Source organism: Mchenga conophoros, linkage group LG6 (assembly GCF_057382185.1).
Source record: "Mchenga conophoros isolate Kocher_MC1m ecotype Shallow Benthic linkage group LG6, M_conophoros_male_GT1.1, whole genome shotgun sequence".
Lineage (NCBI taxonomy): Eukaryota > Metazoa > Chordata > Actinopteri > Cichliformes > Cichlidae > Mchenga > Mchenga conophoros.
Genome location: NC_140531.1, coordinates 4,112,937 through 4,137,695, shown reverse-complemented (window position 1 = coordinate 4,137,695; position 24,759 = coordinate 4,112,937). Strand labels below are relative to the sequence as shown.

General features: G+C 42.4%; 3 protein-coding genes across 6 annotated transcripts; 2 read left to right on the top strand and 1 right to left on the bottom strand.

The window, feature by feature from the left end:
* Nucleotides 1-3,766: 3,766 nt before the first annotated feature.
* Nucleotides 3,767-8,539, top strand: acta1a (actin alpha 1, skeletal muscle a). The gene is made up of 7 exons (XM_085275871.1): nt 3,767-3,927; nt 5,064-5,203; nt 5,406-5,730; nt 7,147-7,308; nt 7,460-7,651; nt 7,764-7,945; nt 8,058-8,539. Exons 2-7 carry the CDS (start codon nt 5,075-5,077, stop codon nt 8,199-8,201), a joined length of 1,134 nt encoding a protein of 377 aa, XP_085131997.1. The 5' UTR covers nt 3,767-3,927; nt 5,064-5,074; the 3' UTR covers nt 8,202-8,539.
* Nucleotides 8,540-9,489: 950 nt separating this feature from the next.
* ccsapa (centriole, cilia and spindle-associated protein a) lies at nt 9,490-19,016 on the top strand. 4 transcript variants are annotated; one of them, XM_085275866.1, is made up of 5 exons: nt 9,520-9,607; nt 11,879-11,966; nt 13,313-13,707; nt 14,633-14,982; nt 15,374-19,016. In XM_085275866.1, exons 3-5 carry the CDS (start codon nt 13,341-13,343, stop codon nt 15,551-15,553), a joined length of 897 nt encoding a protein of 298 aa, XP_085131992.1. In that variant the 5' UTR covers nt 9,520-9,607; nt 11,879-11,966; nt 13,313-13,340; the 3' UTR covers nt 15,554-19,016. The 4 variants fall into 4 exon arrangements, with proteins under 4 accessions (XP_085131990.1, XP_085131992.1, XP_085131989.1 ...); XM_085275863.1 differs by having other exon boundaries at nt 14,630-14,982; XM_085275865.1 differs by having other exon boundaries at nt 9,531-9,607; nt 11,902-11,966; nt 14,630-14,982.
* Nucleotides 19,017-19,568: 552 nt separating this feature from the next.
* On the bottom strand, nt 19,569-24,571 carry cdc6 (cell division cycle 6 homolog (S. cerevisiae)). Its single transcript, XM_085275861.1, has 12 exons — nt 24,421-24,571; nt 23,109-23,486; nt 22,646-22,909; nt 22,276-22,475; nt 21,883-22,031; nt 21,251-21,357; nt 20,984-21,123; nt 20,796-20,896; nt 20,554-20,621; nt 20,279-20,457; nt 20,038-20,178; nt 19,569-19,903 (listed from the first exon to the last, which is right to left on the bottom strand). The coding sequence occupies exons 2-12, from the start codon at nt 23,473-23,475 to the stop codon at nt 19,811-19,813; spliced, it is 1,809 nt and encodes a 602-aa protein (XP_085131987.1). The 5' UTR covers nt 23,476-23,486; nt 24,421-24,571; the 3' UTR covers nt 19,569-19,810.
* Nucleotides 24,572-24,759: the final 188 nt, after the last annotated feature.

The window sequence follows — 24,759 nt, the reverse complement described above, 5'->3', positions numbered from 1 at the left end:
GTTAACAGGAGAGACAAGAAATCCATATCGTGAAGCAAGACATGATTTCAGTTCTTTGCATCAAAGTTGTTTTGCTTTTAGAGAGAATGTATGACGGCTTTATTAACATTCACCACGTTTAGAACACATTTGTCTTATGACAATGAATCAAATTTGCTCTAATGTGTGTGTTTTGATTCTTAGTGGATACATACAAAAGACACGTTTGCATGCTGTAAGTTTGCACCTCCTTTTTCTAAGGAAGCCGTCATTTATAAGGACACTCGTGCAGAGTACAGAGAGATCCTCCTGAATGCAGCCATGTTTAGTGTGACATACCAAGTAAGATCAGGGTAGGACAACCTACCACAAACAACTTAAATAACCTTCCAAGTAAGAAAACAATATGACAACAGTTCCACAAAAGTAAAGCTTTCACTTCCTGCCTCTTTTTGTTTTTGTTTGTTTTTTTACTTAAAAAGTGACACAGACCTGAGCCTCTGAGATACTGGCTCGAGAAGCTGCCCTGTACTCATCAGGGCTTCCTCCTGTTGGGCGACAAAGAGCAGATGTTTGTTATAAATAGATCTGAGCTCCTCTAGCTGGTTGACTGCCACGCTGACAGAGATCCTCCGCAGTGATCCACTTTCACGGCTACACAGGCTACAGGCAGCTTTCAGGATCCAGCGCTGCTAAATATAGTCACAGTAGATTAGATTGGCACTAGAGCTGTACATAACTGTCAATTTAGTTTGTATGACTCTAATCTTTCCAATGTTATAGGTAATTTACTTTTTATATTTTCAAATGGAGAATGATAATCCCAGAATAATTTACAAATGACTTCATTTTATTATGGATTTCAAATGGTTGATAAAAGAAAAATGTATTTATTATTGTAAGAGAAGAAAACAGGCACTATATGTTTAAGGCTTAAAAAAGGAAGATGGTAAATTCAATTCAGTTTTATTTATACAGCACCAAATCACAACAACAGTCACCTCCAGGTGCTTCATACTGTAAGGTACATCCTACATACAATCATATGACTCCCGATGAGCAAGTATTTTGGCGACAGTGGGAAGGAAGAAACCTCCAGAAAGAGAAATGGGAAAAAATAGTATAAGAAAACTGAAAGAACAATGTAGTTACATTGTATTCTACTTTCAACTGCTGTAGATACTGGTTCCATTGGACATTTGCATATTTGAATATAAAAGGTTCAAACTGTATGTAGTATGAAACAGGGTGAACTATTCCCTCGCCACCAGCTGCTGTCTTGCACACATGCTGATGCGTCATTAACAATAATCTGTTCACCTTAATGATGCCTTTTCTACATTGTTCCCCTACATACATGTAAAAACTGAAGGATGTGCCCTAAATATGTTTTGGACTTTGCTTTTAAGGGTCAATGTTTGTCCCATCACTGGACACTATCAGCCTTAATATTTTTAAATAATCAGTGTTATGTCATATAACATTCAATCTGACTGCTGTTTTCTGGGAATGTACGTCTATGGAATAATTTCTCCTGAGTTTTCAGCTCCCAGCATTAAGTGTTTGTACTTCAGCTCCTTTCATTTTTTCAGATGACTTCCTTCTATGCATGTTATTTACCTGCTGTTTCTGATTTGATGTACCAACTTAAACATTTCAGTTGCAACTGTTCGCTTCAGCTGCTTTCAAGCCATTTGGTGCATCTTTGTGTCCTCATTTTTAATGTCAGCCATTACTGTAATAGCAGTAGTATTTGAAAATAAAGACATTTACAATATGCTTCATCAAAATTACTTTATTTTTTATGATTACTATATATTCTTATTTATCCCCTACAGTATGGGGTCAGCACTCATATTCTCATTTAATAGCTAATGTGATTCCCTTAATTTCAGTAAACGACTAAAGTAACACTTCGAATGATTTTAAAGGACTTTTCCACAAATCCAAGCAGTTTTTTGGAGATTATGTATCTGAATTTCAGGAGCGGGACCACGCCTCCAAACACGCTCCTTCCAGTTATCATCTATACAGGTTCCCCCCAGTTCTGCAACTGTTCATTCTCGTTTACGTGCCCCACCCTCCCTCCCTCCTTGTTCTCAATTCTTTAACTTCTTCACTTCTATTTAGTACATGGGGATCTGCCCGGCCCGGGAGCCGTCGCCAGTCCCCTTCGAGGCCTTCCCCGAACCGCAGCTCAATTCATGTCCAAGCATCACCTTTACCTACTAAAATGCTGTCAATCCTAAAATGAGGACGTGGGCCCAGCTAGTGAAATGAATTTTTTGGTCTTTAGGTGTTCTACTTTCCGGTCTTATTAACTTGGTAAATGGTAAATGGCCTGTATTTATATAGCGCTTTTCTAGTCCCTAAGGACCCCAAAGCGCTTTACATATCCAGTCATCCACCCATTCACGCACACATTCACACACAGGTGATGGTAAGCTAAACTTGTTCAGTTTATCATCGGGCTCTTTTTAAGAAGTAGAAAGCAGGCAGTTGCTATCAGCTCTGTGGTTGTATTAACCATATTATATTTATTAAAGGCAAAACCATTGCTCCATATTTTGATAGCATCTCCTATAGAGGAGTGAAGGTTTCTCATAAAGTGTCAAGAGGCTGGTTTTGACCTTTTGCCTGCTGCTGAGGCAAGTCAGAAAATAACTTTCTCAAAGAATAGAACAATATTAACCGTATTAAAGAGAGGCATGTCTGTCTGAATATTGTCTGTAAGAGTGAAGGCATTTTAACACCAAATGTTTGAGTGACGTCGTCTTCACATTTGGACTCATGATTACAGTCTTGTGTCAAGTCATCGTCGATTTAAAAACTGGCCTCACTCCCATGAATCTTGACACCTCAGCGGAGCTCACTTAACAGTTGGATAAACACAGCCGGGACTATTGGCTCAGTTTTTGTCCCTCTGAGGATTTTTGTCTCAGTTTGCAGCTGTCCAGAGAGTTGGAGGTCCCGGCCTTTCTTGTTTTAAAAAGCAGAGCATGAATGTCTGCTGCTTGTACATAGAAGTTCAAACTGAAAAACACACCTCGGAACAAACTCGGACAAATCTCAGGCAAAAGCTGAAAATAAATCTCTAATCGTAATGACAATGATAAAGTTTTTTTTTCTAATATGAATTGTCCTGAGTTGTCCTGTTAAACTTTCATTTGGGAGCATCTCCAGAGGTAGAATGGGTCACCTGCTAATCCCCAGCTTCTGCAATCTGTGAAGTGTCCTCAGATGACATACTGAACCCCATATTGCCCCTGATGCGCTCATCAGTGTGTGCATGATAGCTAAAAAGTGCTTTAAGTGCTTAGAGTGGCGTGTGAATGGGTATCAGAGCATTATGTAAGTGTAAAAGTGCTGTGAGTGCTCAGTAAAAGTAGAAAGTATTACACTTCTCATTTAATGTGCTGTTTGTTTTCTGTTTTTTTGAACTGTCACTTTCGTTATGCCTTCACTTAAAACACAAAAAAGTCATTCCTCGGTTAAAATACTAATGAGACATGAAACACTAAAAAATGAAAAGGCTTTGAAGTACTGAATGGTTTGTGTGCGTGTACTGTGCGTGTAAGTAGCAGCAGTTATTCTACAGGTGACGGTCGGTGCGTCGCTCTGGTCTAGCTCCATACACGGGCTCGTGCGCTCCGCGGCAGCCTCGCGGGGACTTCCTCTCCATATATGGCCCAGCTGGCCCGCGAGGCTCTACATGCATGCATGCGACGACCCTCGCGCGCGACCAAATATGGACGAAGGGCCAGTTGAATTCCTATCGAATACTCGGACATTCCAAACTACTGTCTGCTGAGGAGGAAAAAAGCTCTCCGGGTGGTATGGAGCAGAAGGCGTATATAAGGACCGTGGTGGTCGTAGCCTGTCACCCCAACACCAGCTGGAGCAAGCAGCCAACAAGGTTCCCTCAGTGACAGCCTGAGACACGCAGAGGTAAGCGGCTTGGAGGAGAGAGGTTCCCTGGTGGAGAGAGGGTTAATAATTGTAGCAGTAGTTAGGTGGAGTTACTGTTAATGGAGACTGCCTTCTTGCTAGGTTAAGTGAATGAGACAGATGGAGAATAATCTGGATTTAATGGTTAAGTGAAGGGAGCTGGCAGTGAACCACAGTCTGCTTAAGCTCAGCTTTTGTTGCGACAGGTAGTTAATGGAAAGACTGGGTTGTGTTCAAATGCTGTTAGAGATTTGTAACCCTTGTAACTTTAGCTTGGAATACAATGTGTATTTTAACATTTTATGATGAAAAGTGATAATAACAAATGCTGTAATGAAACTGACATGTCTATTCGTTTACTAATATTTATCATAATTAGTTACAAGTACGTTAGTTGACACTTATCAGCACATCAGTGCTTTTTGCTTTAGTTTCAGTGTTTACTAGTGAATAGAAAACACTGAATCCAGCAACAATACATATACTTTTTAAAGCAGCTTTTGAAGGATGATTCCTTTACAAGGGCACTATAATGCATATCAAGAAAAGACAACACCACATTTTGAAGTTTATGGGGAACATTTGAAGGCATCATTAAACTAATGGGGATTTAATAGCGTTTCTGTTTGCAGCTTAGTGACTTTGTGTCCTGGAAGGTTGTGTAAATTGTTATGACACAATCTAAACACTGGAGGCCTGAGAGAGGAGAGGAGGAGAAGTTATAGTTATTAGCATGTGATTATTTATGAAACAGAACAGGGGAGTCAGCGGTAGTAAAGCACAGTGTCATACACTTTTTTGGTCATTTAGTTTATTGTAGTGTAATAATTTATGTTTATTATATAACGAAAGAAAGAAACCAAAACGTTATTACAATTAAAAAACTGCTTGGAAATAACATCAACCTAAAACTTTCAGATTAAAAACAGCAAGCTGTTGAGTTTTTAGTCAAAATTTAAAAAGGCAACAAAACATACTCAACAAAGTGACACTAGTATTAGCGTTAAAATAATTTGTCTATTAAGAGAAAATTAAATGAATATCTAACATGCAACTGGTGCTTTGTTCAGTGTGTTAAGTGCTGCTGAGTAATCCTGCTGTACAGAAATTCATCACATTTGACTTTCCTCCTCCAGAATCCGCAGACATGTGTGACGACGATGAGACCACCGCCCTTGTGTGCGACAATGGCTCCGGCCTGGTGAAGGCTGGCTTTGCTGGAGATGATGCTCCCAGGGCTGTGTTCCCCTCTATTGTTGGTCGCCCCCGTCACCAGGTATGCAAGGGCAATAAATTTCACAAAAAAAGGAAACTCATTCTTGCCTTTCTTTTTCTTACGTGCCTTGCAGTGTATCTTAGACCTAGTTCTTTACAGAGTAATTGCTGTTTGAAACTCTTGGACCCATATTACAACAAATTAAATACAGACATCAATAAATATACATTTCAGACCTAACTTGCTTTCCTCCCCTCCTCAGGGTGTGATGGTCGGTATGGGTCAGAAGGACTCCTATGTGGGTGATGAGGCCCAGAGCAAGAGGGGCATCCTGACTCTGAAATATCCCATTGAGCACGGCATCATCACCAACTGGGACGACATGGAGAAGATCTGGCACCACACCTTCTACAACGAGCTGCGCGTAGCTCCTGAGGAACACCCCACCCTGCTGACTGAGGCCCCCCTGAACCCCAAAGCCAACAGGGAGAAGATGACCCAGATCATGTTTGAGACCTTCAATGTCCCTGCCATGTATGTGGCCATCCAGGCTGTGCTGTCCCTTTATGCTTCCGGCCGTACCACTGGTGAGTCTGAGCTTCACAGAAATACAAGTTTCCTTGTCTTCAAGACAGTATTTCTTTCTCATTTAAAAAAAAACTTAAGGTCTATAATGTTTTGGAACAAAGCCACAGTTTTTTGTAGTTTTGCATCGCTACATCGCCACAGTGCATTGTAAATAAAACAATCAATATGTCATTGCAGTGCACACTTTTAGCTTTAATTCAAGAAGTTTTCCAAAGTTTGACATGAACACTGTTTATGCACAGTGCCCCATTTTCAGAGGTTCAACATTAATGACACAAACTAACATTAATTTAAGTATAAAGACACTTTTTATTACTTAATATTGCAACAACTATCTACCTGAAGTCCAGAACCTACGGACATCACCAAATGTTGTGCTTCCTCCCTTGAGTTCCTCTGCTAGACCTTTACTGCAGATGCTTTCAGTTGCTCCCTGTTTGGGTTTCTCTGCATTCAGTTTTGTATTTTATAACAGAAAAGCCTGCTCTGTTGAAATCAGGTGACTGAGTTGGCCATTGAAGAATATCTAATTTCTTTAGCTTAAGTAACTGTTGGCTTGCTTTTGCAGCGTGCTTTGAGTCATTATCCATTTGCTCTGTGTCTGTCTGACCAGCATTTAGCTGAATATGAGCAGCGATTATAGCCTTGTAAACTCCATCATTTATTCTGCTTCTTCTATCAGCAGTCATATCATCAATAAACACTAGTGGCCCGGTTCCACTGGCAGCCATACATATCCATGCCACAACGCTGCCTCCACCATGCTTGGGATCATCATTAGTTTCCCTCCTATCATGCTGTCTCTATGACAGGTATATTTCAGTGGTATAATGGCTTTACTCACTTATATGAGGATCATATTTAAAATTACATTAAAATTACACTGAAAAGCTATAAAATACAAATTCAACACTTTGAAATAGCTTCCGATGTTGTGAATTCTTCATTTGTGCCAAGGGAGCAGGCCTCAACTTGCCATGAAGCTGCTTGTCAGTCAAATTTCCTATTAAATCTGCATCTCTGAAAATTGGAGACTGTGTATAAAATGGCAGTAATACTTCAACAGTTCACAGAAAATCTTTGTAAAACCCCTTGAACTAAAGCTGAATGTCTGCACTTCAGTCCCAAATGAATTGCAGAATGTTTGTCCCAAACATTGTGGAATGCACTGTATTGTTGAAACAAATAAATGATTACTACGCTGCTTTTTTCATTTTGTTTAGTTTCGGGGTGATTTTTGGGACAAAAAAGATACATAAAAAAACTGTCTTTTAAGCCTTCCAGTGAAAAAAACAAATGTGGACATTAGAAAGAAGCAGTGACTGTTAGCACTCTGCGCCTTTTCATGTGACTCATCACATGCGTCAGGTAGAAACCTGTCAGCTTCTCCATAACTCTTCTGTTTCTGCTCTCAGGTATCGTGCTGGACTCTGGTGACGGTGTGACCCACAATGTACCCATCTATGAGGGTTACGCTCTGCCTCATGCCATCATGCGTCTGGATCTGGCTGGTCGGGATCTCACAGACTACCTTATGAAGATCCTGACTGAGCGCGGCTACTCCTTTGTCACAACTGGTAAAATAGCACAAAATAAAACCAAAATGGTTAAAACTCAGGACATTACGTCCTTTCGCTCACTTGGATAAAATTATTTTATTCATCTTTCATTTATTTATTATTCTACCCTGCAGCAGCTTGAATTATGACCTTTGCCCTCTGTTTGTAGCTGAACGTGAGATTGTGCGTGACATCAAGGAGAAACTTTGTTACGTTGCTCTGGACTTTGAGAATGAGATGGCAACCGCAGCCTCCTCCTCCTCTTTGGAGAAAAGCTATGAACTGCCTGACGGTCAGGTCATCACCATTGGCAATGAGCGTTTCCGCTGCCCCGAGACCCTCTTCCAGCCCTCCTTTATCGGTGCGTAGCATCAACACTATTCATCTGAGACAGTGTAACAACTTTCCTTTGAAAGATCACATTGTGATTTCATTGTGTTTAACCTGAACCTCTCTGCTGTACATCTACACAGGTATGGAGTCCGCTGGTATCCATGAGACAGCTTACAACAGTATTATGAAGTGCGACATTGACATTCGTAAGGACCTCTATGCCAACAACGTGCTGTCTGGCGGGACCACCATGTACCCTGGTATCGCTGACCGCATGCAGAAGGAGATCACAGCTCTGGCTCCCAGCACCATGAAGATTAAGGTACAAAAGCAACACTGACTGGCACAAGATCACTCACCTTACATAATATGACAATGATATCTGAGGTGCTAGCAGGCAATAAAATTTGTCTCATTTTCTTCTACTTGTGCAGATCATTGCTCCTCCTGAGCGTAAATACTCAGTCTGGATCGGCGGCTCCATCCTGGCCTCTCTATCCACCTTCCAGCAGATGTGGATCAGCAAGCAGGAATACGATGAGGCCGGCCCCAGCATCGTCCACCGCAAGTGCTTCTAAACATGATGCGTCCAAAGCATCAGGTTCAGGATCCAGAGCAGTAAGATGCTGCTGTCCTAGAACTGTGAAACTTCATCCTCTCATAGAGAGACCTTTGACTTCCACCAGCGAGGATCATGTCACATCTAACCTGTACATAAGTTATTTATTTTTTCTTTTATGTATGTCCTGTTTCAAATGTAAATGAAGATTGGTGTGCATATATGAGAGTTGGCTTCAAGGTATGACACACACCAGCTCGGACCAACTACATTTAAAAAAAATCAAAGAAACAAGAACAAAAAGACCAAAAAAGAAACAACCCATCAAAGCAAATAAAAGCCAAAGATTTTTTCCAAGTGTGACTGTGTTGTCTGCTCATTCTGATTCAGAACATTTGTGGATGTTTGTTCATTTTATTTTACTGGTCTTTTGGATTTTTCCATTATATTCTGAACATTATGACTCTCACACAAGAGACTGCACATAAACTTTGTTTGAATAAAATCTGTAAACAATAATTTATTACCACATGTATCAACCCTAACCTAGTCTACAATTTACATACATGTATGCGGCAGCATACCAAAAAAAATTAAATAAATTTAAGTCATCCAGCTCCAAACACAGCAGTGAAACATCACTGATAGTAGTCTTTATGAGGTGTTTAAAGCCTTGAGACAAACACAGAGTTCAAGTTCAAGAGCTGAAATAAATCCAGTAGTTAACCAGGCTAAACAATACGCTGACTTTCTTCTCACCCCAAAACAAAGAGAATAAATATTGTCTTGGATACTGAGTGACATATTGTAGTTTCTACAAGGTGGTAAAATAGAATTACATTCCCAAGTTCCTATTTGTAAAAGCGAAAACCCAAACATCACTGGTTAGGCTGTGGTCCTGGCCCTACAAGAGACCATTTGTAAATAACCTTTTATTTAATTTATTTAGGGGTTTGTTGTTGTTATTGTTTTCTCCTCATATCTTGACTGCTCTGATGGAGACAGAACACGCATGCGCGGTCTGGTGGAAGCGTCTTAATGTAAAACCACATTTCATTTCATATCAGTCTAGTACTGTTATACTTTAATCCAGACAGGGATAAATAATAGACGAGCTCCGGATGTCCAGGATATATATTTCAAAATAAAGCTTCCGACCATCTAAACTGAATGGTTTTTGCCTGAAATCAGCCTGAAAGCTATAACATGAGCAAAGTAGAAGATTTTATCTTGAATATCCTCTTGATTAATCACGTCCCTGGGATGTTTTAAAGCACTTGTTTGAAAACCAAAGCCGGAAGTTGTATGTGCTATTGCTGCTAGCTTTCTAACTGAGCTGGGCGTTTGGTGCCAGTAAGCAGAGCGATGCTCGCCTGCTGAGAGACGGGGTTTAATCAATCGGAGTCCCCCTGGTACACAGACTTGGTGAGTACATATATTCCTGACTTTAATGCCCAATCAGACTTTAGTCGTCAGCCTGAGCATTGAAATGACCCCGTGTTTACAAACGAAGCTGACCGCAGCGGGCAGGTGAGGCGAACGGCTGTGAACATGGCTGTAGCCTGCTTTCACTCGGTTTGGCATTTCAAACCTCAGGTTTACACACTTCATTTATTAACTTCAAAATACGTCGGAGCTGCAACGTTTTGCTCTGCTGTGTGTTTACAGACTAAAATCTTTAAAAATGCTGCGAGCTGGGGTGTGACTGACAGAGTGAAAGGCTTTATAACAAGACAGTGTGTTTCAGTTACAGAAAAACACATCGGGAGAAATGCAGTAATCAGACAGTGACAGGATAATATACACTGAACAGGTTTTGTCCTCAGATCGGATACAGGCTTAAAAAATCAAATACTGGCTTATTTTTACTTTGAGTAACAACAAGTGTTAATGTATAGAAAGAAAAGGAAAGTGCGTGTAGGCGTGTAGACTGAAATAGACTGGATGTTACTGGTCGTGTGGTGTGAGTGAGTAATGGCTGTAGTAAGCCTCAATCCTCCCTGCTCTCAGGGTAATCTGATGTGGAGGGAGGTGGGCGGGGCTTACAGGTAGACTACACCTGGCACAGGTACGTCACCAGGTTTTGCAGGTGAATCTCGAAAAAAAACCAAACAGAAAATGTAAACATTTAATAGGTTTTATGTTATGTTACGTTATCGATATATTTTTACTGAATATGGCCAGAGCTTTAGATGAAATCAAGCGGTAAAGCTTGTTATAAATGTTTTGTTTGCATATGATGCATTAAAAAGAAGTCCCAGGAAGAATGTCAGTGTTTGCATTCATGATTATTAAAGGTCCAGTCAGATTTAGTGCTAATAACCTCCAATGGTTTTCCCTGATCTGTGGCTAACAGCAGCTGCAGACGTGGATGGGTGGATGATGGTATCATGGCTGTTTTGCAGTTTTTGACAGGAAAAAAATGCTTTGATGCATGAAAGACAATATTATTATTGTACGTTCATTTTGTTGGACTCAATTATTTTATGTGTTAATGCATTCAAGCCAAACTGCTGCCTGTCCTGAGTCATTACCAGTCCCACAGGAGGCTCTCCGAGGTTCATTCCACCTGGGTTGAACTGAGCATCAAGTATCTGGTGCTGACTGTTTGGCATCGCTACTTGAATTCAATTCTGAATGTATTACGTACATGGTATCACACATTGTATATCCATGTATAATGGCTGTTGTAAATTTAAGTCTCTTTGTCATTAAAGCAAATGTTTATAGTCGTCCCTCTGTCCTTCTGCTAATGGGCAGTATTCAGAAAACACAGTGACAGCTTTGTTAATGTAGCAGCAGAAGAACAGACTGATCAAACCCTCTCAATGGAAATCTGAACCACAGTGAAATGCGACACTGTGTGTTGTGCTGGATGCAGCACAGGGTTAATATCCACCAGAGCTCTGAGCTGACGTGGAAAGTAAAAGAAAAAAATGGCAAATAGATAATTGGGATGCAGCTTTTAATTTACCTTTTAGTGAAGTGGATTAAAACATTATTATTCCATTAACAGTGGAATAATCCTTAAAGGTACTTTTTGTAATTGCCTTCTGCAAAATTCAACTCAATGTTTTTGGATGCTTGTTGGTGTTCCTACTGTCCACATGCTTGTAAATAAAAATGTGTTCAGGGTTACTTGCCTGGTAAACAGAGGTTCCCTTTACTCTAATCAGCCTCTTCTGCTACACATTTGATATTGTTTAGAAAGCAAATAATGCACATTTGGGATATAAAGTTAGTGTTTTTGCATCTTTACAGTCTGTTGTTGGCTGCAGGGCTGCAATGATTCATCGAGTAATTCGAATAGTTTGCATAAATGTTTTGCTTTGATGCTTCGTTCAGTGCCTGGCTCTGTAGTGCACAGATGTGTTAAAATGTGTTAAACAATGTAAACGTGAGTGTTTTAATGTGGATCGTACTACAATACGCAGATGAACTGTTTACTTATAATTTAACCAGTCTGGTATGAGACTGGTATTACAAAGCCTGCCATCACATTTTACATGGAAGCATACCTGCAGCAAACACGGGTGAGTCTAAAGAGGGGTAAATACAGTCGATGGTTTAAAACTAGTTATTTTGCAATCATGTTTTTTGTATCGAGCCTTAAAAGTTTCATGGACTTGATCTCTCAATCAAGATAAAGCCTCCCACTCTCAACAGCACTTCTCATTCCACTTCATCTTCACCCAGGTTTTGTTCTGTTTACCATTCAGTCACCACTAACCATCTGCGGTGGCTGTAGCTCAGGAGGTGGAGCAGATCATCTACTAATCGCCAGGTTGGTCCGGTCGGCATTCCAAATATCCTTTGGGAAGATACTAACCCCAAGTTAATCTCCGATACATCCATCGGAGTATGAATTTGTGTGAATGTTAGAAAGCACTTTCAGCATAGAAGTGCTTCTATGAAGTGAATGAGGTATGTTATATAAAGGTCCATTTACTATTACACCACCTAGAAACTAGCAGGACTTTGTAGAGCAGCCCAGATATTTCTGTATGTTCCCCAGGAAAGGAACTTTCCCGACAGGATGTCTGTTTGAGGGGAGAGAAAAAACTCAGTGTAGCTGCTTCTGAAAACTGGGGCATGGCTCTTGATGCTCATTGGTTAAATTCTTGTCAGTAACTGTTTCTTTGAAAGTGCAGCCACGTAGAAGAACAACAAACAGCAGACTTTTAACATTAGTATGAACACTGCAAAAGTTAAAGAATGCTTTGCAGCAGAGTTGCTTTTTATTTTTATTTTTTTTGTAGTGTGAAAAATCATCATTTATTATGCTTTAAATAATTTTATGACATATTTATTCAGGAGTGACCAGGATTCATGTTCTCTTTTTTGATTTTTCTTTCTCATCTTCTTCATCTGCCTCCTCCACCACTAATCTCTCCTGGTCATCTCTCTCCATCCCTTCCTCTTCCTCCTTCAGCAGTTTGATTTCATTCTCACGTCGCAGGAGTTTATTTGCTCAGTGTGAGTCTGCCCACGTTAGGTCCACTTGAAACAAAGTTTCACTAACAGCCCGTAAATAGTGGTGAACAGGAGCTAACAGCAGTGCTTATTGACAGAAAATCGCAGCTCACCTCAGTATCACTGACGTCAACTTGCTGACAGTGTAAGGGATAATATTCAGGCCGAGTCAATATCAAAATATAATAAAAATCAGGTAAATACCAAAATTTTGTAGGGCTTCAGCTCTCGTCCAGTATAATGTGAGAGGTTGTTGATAAGATGATGATATAAATCGCATGAATGTCAGGATTACACGTCACAGCATCAGTAAACAAGTAAAGGGAAAGTGTTTTACTTCCTCTGATAGAGAATATACCCTGTTTGTTTACTCGTGGTTGCCATAGTTAACTGCCTCTTCATAATGTTTAGTGGATTTTTAGGCTTATTAACAACAACAACAAATGTTGAATATGAAGCTGCCAGGCAGGAAAAGAGGAAAACCAAAGAAAAGATTCATAGATGTAGCGAAGAACATGCAGAGGATTAGTGTGAAAGCAGAGGAGGCTACTGATAGGAAGAGACTCTCAGTGGTGACTTCTAATGGGAGCAACAAGAAGAAGACGACCAAAGAAAAGATTGCAAATTTGTTTCAAACTGTATTTTGTCTCCTTGCAGTGATTGGCACCAGGCAATAACAAGAACCATGGTGACCAAGAAAGTGAGGACAGAATATATGAAGAAGTTCAGGGACCCCAAATGGGAGACGTTTTCTAAATGCTATGAGGACTCTGTGAAGTACCGTCTGACTCGCCGGGTGATAGAACACTCCCACAAGCCCTGGTTCTGGGAGGGCTGGGACAGCGGCTCTGACTCCAGCGGCTGGTCAACACCAAGGCTGACCAGGAACAAAGTGGTTCCTCTGTCTCTCCCGCTGCCGCCCACATCCTTGGAGGTCAAGCAGAGGTTGTTGGAGTCAAAGACCAGTCCTGTGCAAAAGCCAGCGTGCGAGGATGGAGAGACTGACGTGGGGGACCGGGACGCTGCGGTTGTAGATGCGGCACAAACCACAGGTAAGAGAACGGGTCACCAAGCATGGCGTGGCCATTTGACCTTGCCATGGAAGTTTCAGTTACATGTCTTGTCTCTGCATCATAACTGTACAAGTTAGGCTCAGTTTCCTAGTCAAGCCTTCTAGCATTAACACATAACAGCATTCCCAGTCTCTCATACAAACATGGTCTCTTCTCAAAATAAGAAATCCAAACCCATCAGGTGGCATCACCCACGTCCCTCTCAGGTACTGCTGTACCACGAGGGCTCGACATTTTTTGATCCTCGGCTGTACTTTGTGTTAGCTTGTCAGCAAGCAGCATGATGCTTATGGTGCACATTAGACCTGCTAAACATGAGCTGCTTAGCTTCGTTGTTGCAAGGATGTTGACATGTGGGTCAAAGCCCTGCTCAGTGCAGCCTCACAGAGCTAACCTTGTTTTACTCTTCTGACAGTTGATGATGATGATGATACTACATTAACTCAAATGCAGTGTATTTTGTCTAACAGATCTAACAGATGGTGTTTTTTGTGAACCCTTTGTAAGCGTCACTCTGACAGTACGAGGCACAGAGGCTGGTTTACCTCAGGAGACAGCAGTGCTATAAACGTTTGGACTGAAAGTTCAGCAGTCAGATGGGACTGTTGTTGCTGAGACACTGAGCTTAAAGATAAAGGATCCATTGTGTGCCTTTGACATTTGTGATGTCTGCATTTCAGACAGGAGAGTGCCAGGAAGCCTGCTTATCTCTGAATTTCACAGTCACAAATAATTTCATATAGATTGAGTCACAGCAGCGCTCTGCAGGGTCACTGTGGAGCCATCCAGCTCCATCGAGTGGTTGATTGGTGTATTGGTTTAGTTAGTTAATCTGTTTGTTCAGTCAGCAGAGCTCAGTGGATATTTAAACGATTTCACTGTTTCCTGTGTTCTTGTGAAGCAGCAGTTGTAGAAAATGGTGTGAATGAGGCCGGTGGCAGTTCTGTGGCGGTGGCTCCAACAAACAGCGCACCCTCAGACGACACACCGACAGACAACGGGCCAGCCGACTCGGCGTCTTCTGATGCGGAGCCAGTAAAGCCAGTATCCCGACGGCAACGCCGCCGCCACACGCCACGCTCTGAGCAGCCGCACCGAGACAGTTCCCAGGATGACAAACCAGCCGTGATCCGTAAACCGCCGAGAGCAAAGAGCACGCCGGTGATCAGCACCAAGGAGAAGGAGAACCACAGACCGTCCAGCCGGCTGGACTGGAGCGAGAGACAAATGGAGGTCAAGAGGACAACCAATGATGTGAGCGCTGATCTCAGTTGCGATACTGCAGCACTTTTAGAGCCTTTAAAGCTCAGGGCTCATGGCAACAACAAATATACTTTACTCTTATGACCACTAGCAACTTTTCAGAATTACAATCAATAATTTGACTGTTTTTAAGTTATACGTTCAGATTTTAAACACCATTATATCTCAAGAGACAGACTTGCTAACTAGAAAAAAACACGTAGCACATTACCAGCCTTTTTCTTTCTCGGCCCGTCCTTGGTAGTGCAGGGGTCCTGCAGCTCGACCTCATTCACAGGACAGCAGAGAAGTGAAACGTGTCACCGAACACGCAGCAAACATGAATAATAAAACACCGGTGTAGCTTTGGGAAATGACTCCTCTCTCTGGTTTCTCCTCACAGAGTCACACTTCTGATGCCTGCGTTCAGACCCGCAGGGAGTCTGACAAGCGGAGCTCCAGGCTGGACCGCCGGCGGGCTCGATCGGCTGACCTGGAGAAGATAAGACGCTCGCAGCTGATGGTGGTGGACGACCGCTGGATGACAGAGTACATGCGCTGTTTCTCCGCCCGGCTTAGGTAGAGATGGGATCCACCTAGAATCCCTAAATACCTAAATACGTGCAAATATCAGGAGGAAATCATTTCTCATTTTAATTAACAATCCAGAGAGAGAACCGTGTTGCCACAAGACAACACCGCTCGCTGCGTTGTCTCCTTAGTTGACAAAGAAATAAGAAATAAAGTGAAGAAGTGGGACGAGCTACTGTTTTCGATCCAGTTGATAAAGTTCTAAATAGTTTATGAACATCAAGTTTACAATTTTACCTTTCTGTACATGGGTCGTTACAAAAAGTACCTTTTTTATAATAAAGATCAGAGATTAGATTCTTTTAACAGATTTGGGACTATTTTACGTATATCTTTGGGATTTCAGTAACGAAATGACACGAAACAAATCGAATTAACTTAAAATTCATTTAATTCGCTTCTCTCTGGGATCTTAGATAACTTCTCTCAGTTACTGGGTGAATTAGCGCTTGAGCCAGGAGGGTGTCACTGCTCATATGAGAAAGGGACAGTGTTACACGAGTGTGTCTGATCACTGAGTTATCAGCTAGACTGCAGCGTCCTTTGGAAGATGTTTGATGTAAGATGTGCCCTTACATCAGCGTTTATCTGCATTCACGACCTTGCTGCTTTGGCTTCCTGATGGAGACAAAAAGCTCTTAAAAGCAGCTGTAGCAGAGGACGGACACAGCTCGCAGCTGTTTATGGCGCCCCCAAGTGGTCAGAAGCTGCAGCTTTAAGCGCTAAAATGCTCCAACGCTCTTTTTTTAATTCAAGATATTTTTATTGAGTATTTGTGGATATAGTTTACAAAGAAAACAAAGAAGGCGGAAAACACAAACTGTTTACAATGAATACAAAACAGACATGTTGGAACATTGTTTTCCTCTCTTATTATTTACCAAACAAGCAAAAAAAAAAACCAGAAACAGAAAAATAAAAAATAACAAAAGCCACAACCCGGGAGGGATTATGAGCTTCACGTTCCCGTTAAGACATCCGACCACTCTGGAGAAGCAAATCCGTTAGTCAGCTGGAACATCCTTAAGTTGAAGTTTAGAGAAGTTTTCCAGAAAGAGACCCCAAATTTTATCAAATGTGCCCTTTTGGTTCTGGGTGGAGCAGTGGATCTTTTCCAGACTGAGACACGACATGAGATCAGCACACATCAAAATAGCACGCCTAGCCAAGAGGGAACCAAAGGACAGCACCCTGCGCTTTGCTCTGGGAATATACTTATCATCCTCTCCCGCTTTACCACAGAGAGCAAGTAGGGGTTGAGAGCTAGTTTCAGGCCGGCAGCCTTGTTCAAAGTGCAGAAAACCTCCCAAAAGTTTGCCAGGGCAGGTCCACCGATGCTGTTTGTAGTTAATTTCATCTATGCAATAGGTGTACAGAACATTTATTATGACTTGTGATGGTATGCTATAGCCTTTCCCACGTCTTCACTTGATGCCACATTACACGGGATTATTTATGACGAACTAACGAGACAACAGGAACAGTGTTGTTTTGCTGCAGCATCCTGTCAGAGCGAATCGCTGCTGTCGAGAGAGAAAGAAAAATACTGTCCTTAGATTTCAGACTAAAGACCATTCATGCAAAAGTTGTTAACCATCACCTTTTGTTGTTGTTTTCCCTACGACAGTAACGATCGGATCTGCAGGAACAGTTCAGATTTCTCTTTCTGAACACTTTCAGATGAAATTGGCTGAACTGTGTTTCTCTGGTGTTGTTTTTTTGTATGAGAATGAACAATAAAATGACTCGTTCTTAGATTTTCTACACATGTATCTACAAAAAAACACACCCACGTCTCTTTTGAATGTATTTAGTTTCTGCTCTTCTTTCATTTAGAGCTCATGTTAAACACACATTCTGTTTTCAGCTCTCTCTCATGAAGCCAGCTGTGTGTTTACACCTCAGAGTTTGATCGGAGAAAGGCCCAAACTGGAACTTTTGATATCTGTGTATTTTGGATATGAGGACTCGAGCTTAGATTAAAAGAAGTTAGAAACACATGATATGTCAAATAAAGCTCAAATCGAAGGTATTTTTACAGAAAAGGTTAGTTTATTAAATTGTAATCATTGTAATTATTTAGATCAGGTAACTGTTAAGCATACAGTATATTTATTGCAGAGTGTAGTTGGTGTGTTTTCACCTGGGGCAGCTTCTTTTTTTTAAATTGATTTTTAATCAGAAATAACCTGAGTGTAGTGAGTGTAGTGAATACTCCACAGGAAAAAAGCTTTTAGGGTAATTAAAACTTTTACGTGAAATGAGGAGCAGCCATCATCGCCGTACTGCTGTCGCTCTTATTTTTTTAAAGACAGCCAGAACGTATCAGAATTCCAGTTTAAAGTTTCTGTGGCGTCCTGGTCCACCAGGCCTGAAACAGACCTACATGTTTCCATCAGCGTGAAGAAAAGCACACGTGTTAAAGCGTTCTGAGTTTGTGGCGTCTGTTATTTGTTGATTTTAACTGAAGATTGTAAACACACTGTGAGGTCATGGCTGCGTCTCGTGACTCAAACTGAGGGCTAATCGTCATTATGTACCAAGTTTACAGCTTTGCACTCAAAGAATGTTTGTCGTTTACACACCAACCGAACCTCTTCACTCTGAATGTTCACAGCCCTTCGTGTTTGTCCTGACACCACAGGAACTTTAAAAACCAGTGTTTGTGCTGTAGGTGGCGACGGAGATGTCCACACGCTTTACTGAAGTAAAAGCACTAATGGTTAAAAAAAAGACTCAGTCGTGACCAAATGTTTTGTTGTGTAAGAGTAGCGAGTATGGTTTCGCAATTAATATGTTTGCCTATTGACGAACTCTGTTAGAGCTGTGAGTGTGTGAGTGCTCAGGGTTCAGAAAGTTGTAAAGCTTCATCCATGTGCTCAAAACATGTTGTATCTAAAGTGCACGAGCGTTTGTTTCTGCGTTGCTTCAACCTGAATGTGTTCTCACTGTCGGTCAGCGTGAACAGTCAACATCACTGACAACAGCAGCTATCAAGTATAACCCGAGGCATAACGTGATGTTGTTATAACTGAGGGCCCTCAGAAACCGAGTGAGTGCAAACACAGCTGATAAAGACCTCGGAGTGAGAGTGGGTAAACGTACCTGTAGAGCTGCTGTGGATGCAAAGGTCCTGCTTTGGTTATTTATCTTCATAACGCATTTTAAACGTATGAATGTCGAGACAATCACTAGAAATGATTTGAGGGGATTTGAAAGTGGAAAAAACGAAATATGTAACACTTAAGATAAGCTGTGGAACAGAGTGGACGTGGGTGGAGAAAATGTTGCTTTGTCTGGTTTACCAGCAACAGATGAGAAGGAATGTGCATCACATGTCTGAGTATTTAATGCTGTCGACATATTTCGCCCACTGTATTTGTACTTAAAAACATGCACAGGCTATATTTTCATTCACTTTAATGCATTGCTGTGAATAAATTATTTGAACAAAACCTGATTTGAAGAGTTGATCTTTGAGCCTTCGTGCTTTGTTAACCATGTCTTGTAATTTCACCTGCATTTCTCCAGGTCGCACAGCTGAAAACGCTGCTTATCTTTGATTTCACTTGTTTTACAACTTAATATTCGCTGAGTAAAATTACACAGATATCTTTTAAGCATCGGTGTTTCAGGGGCTCCACAGCTTTGAGCTTTATTCTGCTGATTGGTGGACAAAGATGTAAAGTCTCAGTGAAAACTAACAGCATCGTTAAGGAAATCTGTGCAGACAGAATCAGAATCCCGTTCTTCATGTTTACGCTGGAAGTATATGCAATATTCCACGATATAAATGGAAGTATGAAATCAATAAAATCTTGTTCTGCAGATTCTACACATCACATTATTTAACTTCTTACACCCGAGCTGAGTAACTTTACCTAAAACCTTTCAAAGTGCCTTTGGAACAACATCTACAGACTCAGCTGATTTCAGTGAATGAACATTTGTCCTCAGTTATCAGCTCGAATATAGTGCGAGCATTTCAATGCACCGGTGACACAAGCAACAGCAGCTAAAACAGCTTCACTTTTATTCAAAGCTTAAAGAGGTTTCAAAACTGAAACGATTCATTTGATGCAAGCTCAACATTCTGAACTCAACTGAGCGTCATTAAAACTACAAATTCCCAGCAAAAATGAGAACCAAAAAATGTCTTTGAAGAAAAAACAAAACAAAAACCCCCACAGAACATTGGCTCATTGTGCAACCTTAAAAATGAGTCTTTAAAAGAGGAACGATCACAAGATCACGAGGGGAGTCCTGCAGCGAGGATGCTGCCCAGCAGCGTTCGATCCTTCAGAGCGTTTTCGACATCTTTCTCCTCGATCTTCAGGAACACCTGCAGAAACAGACGCTTTAATCAGCCACGTTCCACTCGGTGTCTTGTTCCCTGATAACCCCTCGAGTTTCATTTTTAAGCAACAGAGGTCGAACACTGCACTGCAGAGCATTTCCTCGTGAAGCGTCGGGTACCTTAGTGAGACGAGCCTCTTTGGCCTTCTTCAGGGCAACGATCCCTCGACTCTCCAGCAGACTGCAGAGCGACAAACACTCGCCCTGACCCACTCCAGACACCTGCCTCTGAGCGCACAGGCGGCTGTAAACCTCATGGAGCTGAAACACGGAATAATTACGCATTAATGCAATAAGTTTCCTGATTTGCCACGACAACACGCCGCTAAAATCCTTTAGCAAACTAATATCAGCACCTCACCTTTCCCAAGCCGATCTCTTTGCTCTTCCCATTGCGGATGAGCAGCAGCAGGCAGCACACCAGCAGCTTCTGCTGCAGGGGGAAACTCTCTCCCTCTGAACCGCTGCTCTGAGACGCCATGCGGTCGCCGTAGACCTCCGACAGCACTCTCGCAACCTGCGGCAGGCTGACCCGGGACGCTGCAGAACACACAGTACAGGAAGTTTCCACCAATCAGCTGCCGTGTGACTTCCACCATCATCAGTTTTAACTCAAGAAAACATTTCACAACTCACCTTTACTTTCACCCTTTGGATCACTTGCTTTTTTCCTCTCATCAGACTCTACAATCTCAACTGCTCGCCTGAAATCAGCAACGTTTGAATGACATTTCACAGAAACATCAACTCAAAGAATCTGCACGAGGTCTCCCGAGAGCAGAAACAACTAAAATGCCTAAACGAGTGCAGAATCTAAATGCAAACACAGAGACATGATTCCCTAAAAGGTTAAAGAAAAAACAAGTCCAAGCATTCACCTGCAGATGTCCAAAGCTTTCCTGGCGTCTCCCGACACAGCTGAAACTTTCCTGGCACAGAACTGAACTGCAGAAGCGTCGAGGAGCCCTTCAGCCGAGGCCTGAGGAGAAGAAGACGCGGCGCTGATTAAATAAAAGTGATCTGTAAGGTTCCAGCTTAAGCTCTGAGTCACACAGACCACATTTACCTGTACAAGCCTGTCCTGTACAATGGCCGTGAGCTCCTCCCGGCTGTAGGGAGGGAAGTGCAGCAGCAGAGGGCGACACTGGGGACGAGCCTGCAGTCTGGGCAGGATCCGGTCAGTCAGATCCAGAGCGTTTGCAATACCTGCAAAGACATCAGTGGTCAGCATGTAGAACAGATATTATTTTTGTCAGAACACTCTGCTTTCTGTCTACAGGACAAAGATGTGAGATCTGGTGAATTTGGGATATTTGTTGAGTCGAGTACTTACCGATGAGACAGAGGCGAGACTTTGGCAGGTACGGCCATTCAAAGATTGTGTAGAGGACATCCTGGGCTTTGCTGTCCAGCTGATCCATCTCATCCAGAACAAGAAGCCTTAAAGGGGAAAAACAAACAAACAGACCCAATCAGTATCTCAGCAGGCAGTAATCACAGCTATACTTTCAAAACATCCCAATAAGGACTTTCAACCAGCAACTTTTTTAAAAGAATACCTTTAGTGGATAGTTTGCTCGAAAGTTCTAAAAAGCCACACCCTTTAGTCATCTATCATATACTTCCTTTTTCAAGTAAATGTGTGATAAGATAATGATAATTGATTTCATCTATATAGCGCTTTTCAGGGCCCTCAAAGCGCTTTACAATTCCACTATACAGTCACACACTGGTGGAGGCAGCTACAGTTGTAGCCACAGCTGCCCTGGGGCAGACTGACAGAGGCGAGGCTGCCATATCGGCCCCTCTGGCCGTCACCAGTAGGTGGCAGGTGAAGTGTCTTGCCCAAGGACACAACGACCGAGACTGTCCGAGCCGGGGCTCGAACCGGCAACCTTCCAGTTACAAGACGAACTGCCAACTGAGCCATGATCGCCCCAAAGGATTGAGGATTTGTTGACTCACACAGTGGGCCCCGGGGCTGTCAGGAACCTCTGCAGTCCGTTCTGGCCACCAGATGCCTTCAGTTTGTCAGCCAGCAGTGGGAAGACTGCATGGGAGCTCCTCAGACTCATGCAGTTCACCATCACCGTCTGTACTGACGACAGCTCAGCCTGAAGGCACACAAAACGCAACCAGTTACTGACAAAACTTCAACCCTGGCTGTTACATAGACAATCAGGGGACAGGTTATTAGCCTGCACTCAGACTTTAAACTTGCACTTTAAGACCCTCAAACTCTGGAAATGAAGCCTGTGGGGTGCTGCTCAAACTCGAATCTTACTGCAGTAACTGAAAGTCGCCAGCAGGTGTCCTAAAGCACTAAACATGACAGACTACAGACTCCTTCACGCTCACCTTCATCTCCTGCAGCACACAGTTGAGGCAGGCTGTCTTGCCTGTTCCCGGAGCTCCAGAGATGTAGAGGCTGCCGGGAACATGCTGAAGCACTTTGTCCTCCAGGAAGGACCGGATGGACGCCCGCTCGGCCTCTCTGGACATAAGGCGCTCAGGGATGGCAGTGTGGAGTGCCTGCTTCACACTCTGAAGCCTCATCTCTGGAGAAGAAATGGTGATAATGTAGTGTAATATAATATAATGTAGTGTAATATAATATAATGTAATATAATATAATGTAGTGTAATATAATGTAGTGTAATATAATGTAGTGTAATATAATGTAAGTGGGGAACAAAAAAAGAAGAAGAAAAAAAACTAGAGTTCTTACTTTCTCCAAACAGTCGAGCAACAGGTGGCTTCTTGTTCAGATTTTTATGGATGGGGCTCCCTGTAGGCGTTTCTTCTCGTTTCGGAGATGATTTGGCGGTGGAAGGGGGCGTCTGTTGCCCCGAGGATGGGATCAGCTGACGACGAGCCTGCACCGGTGAGTTCTCATCAAAGCCGAGTTTTCGTGGTGAGGCCAGGCTCAGCTTCCTCTGTTTTGTAGGTGAGCACTGCAGGGAGGTGCCAAGGTTGCAGACATTGTCATCACCTTGATGGAGAAAAATGAGAAGTGCTGTTATTTGTTATGACTCAAGGCTGGCTTTTTAGGATCTGAAATTTTAATCCTGAAGATTCGCCATTTAAATTCAATTCACTTTTTTTTAGCCTAGAGGCACTGAAGGTTATTAGTACACAGAGCTGCATGAAGTAGTGGAACAACTGAAGCTTTTGAATTCACCGTTCAATACCTGTGCGCTTTCGAGGGCTGAGGGGGATCCGGCTTTGGAGACGAGGGGAGGAAGGTGCTGGCGGCTGGGCTGATGTGCGTCTGGGTGAAAGAGGGGACGAGAGGGCGACTGGCCGCGTTGGGGAGAGAGGAGTGGGCTGGTCTGTGTAGCGTCTGGGGGACAGTGGGGTGGACAAGTTAATGGGACGTCTCGGGGAGAGGGGTCCGATCCGCATCAGCCCCGGGGCCTGAGGTTCAGGCTTGATTGGTGACACAGCTGGGGACTTCTGGGGCTCCGGCTTCTTGGAGCGGGAGGAAACTCTGGAGGATTTACGTCGAGGGAACTGAAGTGTGGGCTGAGCTCGTCCCTGGGAGCGTGTGCTGGGCATTTTGGATTAACCTAAACGAAGACAACATGTTTAAGCACCTAAATATGACACATGATTCAGACATCATTTAATTGTTAAAAAATAACAAGAACCAATGTTTTGTTTGGCTTTTTTATATATTTATATATGTATGAACAGAGCCGTAGCCAGAATAATATGATCAGAAATATATGTGAAGATTAAACACTGATGGGATTTACGATGAAGTGCGTGTTCCTATTTGGAAATACATAAACATGCACTTTTGTGTAAGGACCACTAAAAAACAAGAAGACTTTCGACTGATTCACAGGCAAATTATTACTAAGCCCAAATTTCACGACTGTAGTTTTTGAGTGGAAATGTCTGCTGTGGGTCTTGAAAAACGGGCAAAGGCATTTCAGAAACAATCGTGTCCCCAAATAAACCTTGCGTTCATTGGTTGTACAAATCTTTTCGCATCCCTCCACGATTTGCTGTCCTATCAAAGTCGTTTAGCTCAGTTGCTCCAACATGCTACTCAAACACGAGCCATTAATCGCGTAACTTCATGTTAAAATTCAAAATCGCAAATAAAATCGTAGCACTGCGCCTAGTACTACACTAACAGCGCAAATTACATTTGTTATATCGCGTGATTCCTGAGCTAACAGTTACCTATAAACAGGAAATAATACAGTGTGCTCCACTAATGGCGCCAAACAAAGGCCTCGGCCTTTAAATAGCCGAGTTTCCACTTTGACCGGACAGGTTTTTAATCTAAAATATATCTGGAAGACTAAAAATGACTCCGAATGCATCTGTTTGCAAATACAAGCAAGCGTGTAAAGTTAACAGATATTTTTAAGAGTAGTGGCAAACCTACGCTGAAGAGTAGACTACAGTAAGTCAGCTCTCTTCCGCCCGTCCAGTATCAAATGTATTTTTCTTTTACGAGTTAAATGAGCGTGTTGGTAACAAACGTACCTCTTAAATTAAGTTGATAGAAGTCCTCTCGGTACAACGCAAAACGTGTTTTGTTTTCTCTCTGGCCGCCCGAAACCAAAGTTGCGCCGAATCTCCCGCAACTCTTTCTAGATCAGCTGTCTTTCCCGCCGCTGCCCTCTGATTGGCTTAGCTGAGTGAAGCTCATTGGCTAAAGCGTTACGGAGAATGTTACGTCAATGTTACGTGCCCCAGTCGGTGGCGGGAGTTTGAACACAGAGTACTTTTTTGGCGCAAAGTTCCCGGGAACTTATACGTGTCCAAATGCTGGCATATTTACCCGTTTCTCCAAAATAATTTCCGTTATGGAAATAATCAGAG

What these genes read in the sequence shown, in the direction of transcription:
- acta1a (XM_085275871.1), top strand. Translation starts at nt 5,075, where the DNA reads ATGTGTGACGACGATGAGACCACCGCCCTTGTGTGCGACAATGGCTCC. An exon ending in CTTCCAGCCCTCCTTTATCG is followed by an intron (nt 7,652 to 7,763) that starts GTGCGTAGCATC and finishes ACATCTACACAG; the next exon opens with GTATGGAGTCCGCTGGTATC. An exon ending in CCAGCACCATGAAGATTAAG is followed by an intron (nt 7,946 to 8,057) that starts GTACAAAAGCAA and finishes CTACTTGTGCAG; the next exon opens with ATCATTGCTCCTCCTGAGCG.
- ccsapa (XM_085275864.1), top strand. Translation starts at nt 13,341, where the DNA reads ATGGTGACCAAGAAAGTGAGGACAGAATATATGAAGAAGTTCAGGGAC. An exon ending in AGATGCGGCACAAACCACAG is followed by an intron (nt 13,708 to 14,629) that starts GTAAGAGAACGG and finishes GTTCTTGTGAAG; the next exon opens with CAGCAGTTGTAGAAAATGGT. An exon ending in TCAAGAGGACAACCAATGAT is followed by an intron (nt 14,983 to 15,373) that starts GTGAGCGCTGAT and finishes TTCTCCTCACAG; the next exon opens with AGTCACACTTCTGATGCCTG.
- cdc6 (XM_085275861.1), bottom strand. Translation starts at nt 23,475, where the DNA reads ATGCCCAGCACACGCTCCCAGGGACGAGCTCAGCCCACACTTCAGTTC. An exon ending in CAGCCCTCGAAAGCGCACAG is followed by an intron (nt 22,910 to 23,108) that starts GTATTGAACGGT and finishes TTCTCCATCAAG; the next exon opens with GTGATGACAATGTCTGCAAC. An exon ending in TACAGGACAGGCTTGTACAG is followed by an intron (nt 20,897 to 20,983) that starts GTAAATGTGGTC and finishes TCTTCTCCTCAG; the next exon opens with GCCTCGGCTGAAGGGCTCCT.